At 58.4% G+C, this 1,206-nt stretch overlaps 1 protein-coding gene across 1 annotated transcript; it reads left to right on the top strand.

The window, feature by feature from the left end:
- Positions 1-550: 550 nt before the first annotated feature.
- Positions 551-871, top strand: ETH_00036840 (uncharacterized protein; the record flags this gene model as incomplete). Its single annotated transcript, XM_013374755.1, has 1 exon — positions 551-871. The coding sequence occupies one exon, from the start codon at positions 551-553 to the stop codon at positions 869-871; it is 321 nt and encodes a 106-aa protein (XP_013230209.1).
- Positions 872-1,206: the final 335 nt, after the last annotated feature.

Here is a 1,206-nt window from a genome sequence, read left to right as displayed (position 1 = left end):
CCCCAGCCGTAACAGCGGCAGCAGCAGCGGCTGCTGCTGCGGCGGCAGCCCGAGATTGTGGTTTCAATTGTTCTGAAGACTTGAATTTAAGCTGGAATAATGTATAAATATATTTTTAATTAATTAATTTAAATAGAAAGAAGACATTGCTGAGGAAGCAGCAGCAGCAACAGCATTCGCAGCAGCAGCCACATTCACCTCCCCACGGGAGCAGCAGGAGGGGGAGCTGTCGCGACAAGGCAGCAGCTGCATGCGTAGGTAGGCGTCACTGCAGCAACAGCAGCAACAGCAGGAGCAGCAGCAGCAGCAGCAGCAGCACATTCTTCGTGTAATATTTTTGACATTTTGGGCCAAAAGTTTGCGGTGTCTGTACAGCGCGTGCTCCAGAAACATCCGCAGCGGGAGCAGCAGCAGCAGGAGCAGCCCCAGCAGTGGCGGCGGCCTCTCCGCAGCAGCAGCAGCAGCAGCGACTGGATTAGCTAGCTGCAGCAGGAACTGCAGCAGCAACAGCTCGGGAACCGCCCGACAGCAACTTTTCGCTCCCGAGACGATGGATGCCGCGCCGTCGTTCTACAGCAGCAGCAGCAGCAGCAGCATCTCGCTGCTGCAGCGCGTCATCACTGCTGAAGAGCTAGCAGCAGACACAAGAAAGTTTGCAGCTTTTCAGTGGGCCATAGGCATTGGGGAGGCGCAGCAGATCTTGTGCCGCCCCGAGGAGGACGCAGCAGCAGCAACAGCAGCAGCAGCAGACGCCGAGCAGCAGCAGCAAGAGAAACCCACCATCAAATTCAGGGGCTGGGAAGCGGTAAGCGAAGTAGCTGCAGCAACAGCAGCAGCAGCAGCAGCAGCAGCAGAAGAGTTTGCCTCGTAGTGCGGGGCTAGAATTCGACTGTATCAGGCGAGTAGAAACGCAGCTAACTGCAGCAGCAGCAGCAGCAACTGCTGCAGCAGCAGCAGCCCCGAAACGGCAAACCCCAAGCCCCGTCCACCGCAAGCCCACCAAAAACCCCCAGCCCCACAAGCAGCAACACCGGCAACCGTAGCAGCGGCAGCAACAGCTGCCGCAGCAGCAGCAGCAGCAACAGCAACAGCAGCAGCAGCAGCAGCAGCGTTTGTGTGTGCATGCAGGGCTCTAAGTGGTCGGCAGCAAACCGCAGGCGCATCGCGAAGGCCTTGAGCGGAGTGCTGCAGGAGCCCTGCAGGGCT

The sequence above is a fragment of the Eimeria tenella genome, genomic scaffold (assembly GCF_000499545.2).
Source record: "Eimeria tenella Houghton genomic scaffold, Eth_scaff2270, whole genome shotgun sequence".
Lineage (NCBI taxonomy): Eukaryota > Apicomplexa > Conoidasida > Eucoccidiorida > Eimeriidae > Eimeria > Eimeria tenella.
Note: the sequence above shows the minus strand (reverse complement) of the source record. Positions and strands in the feature narration are given on the sequence as shown.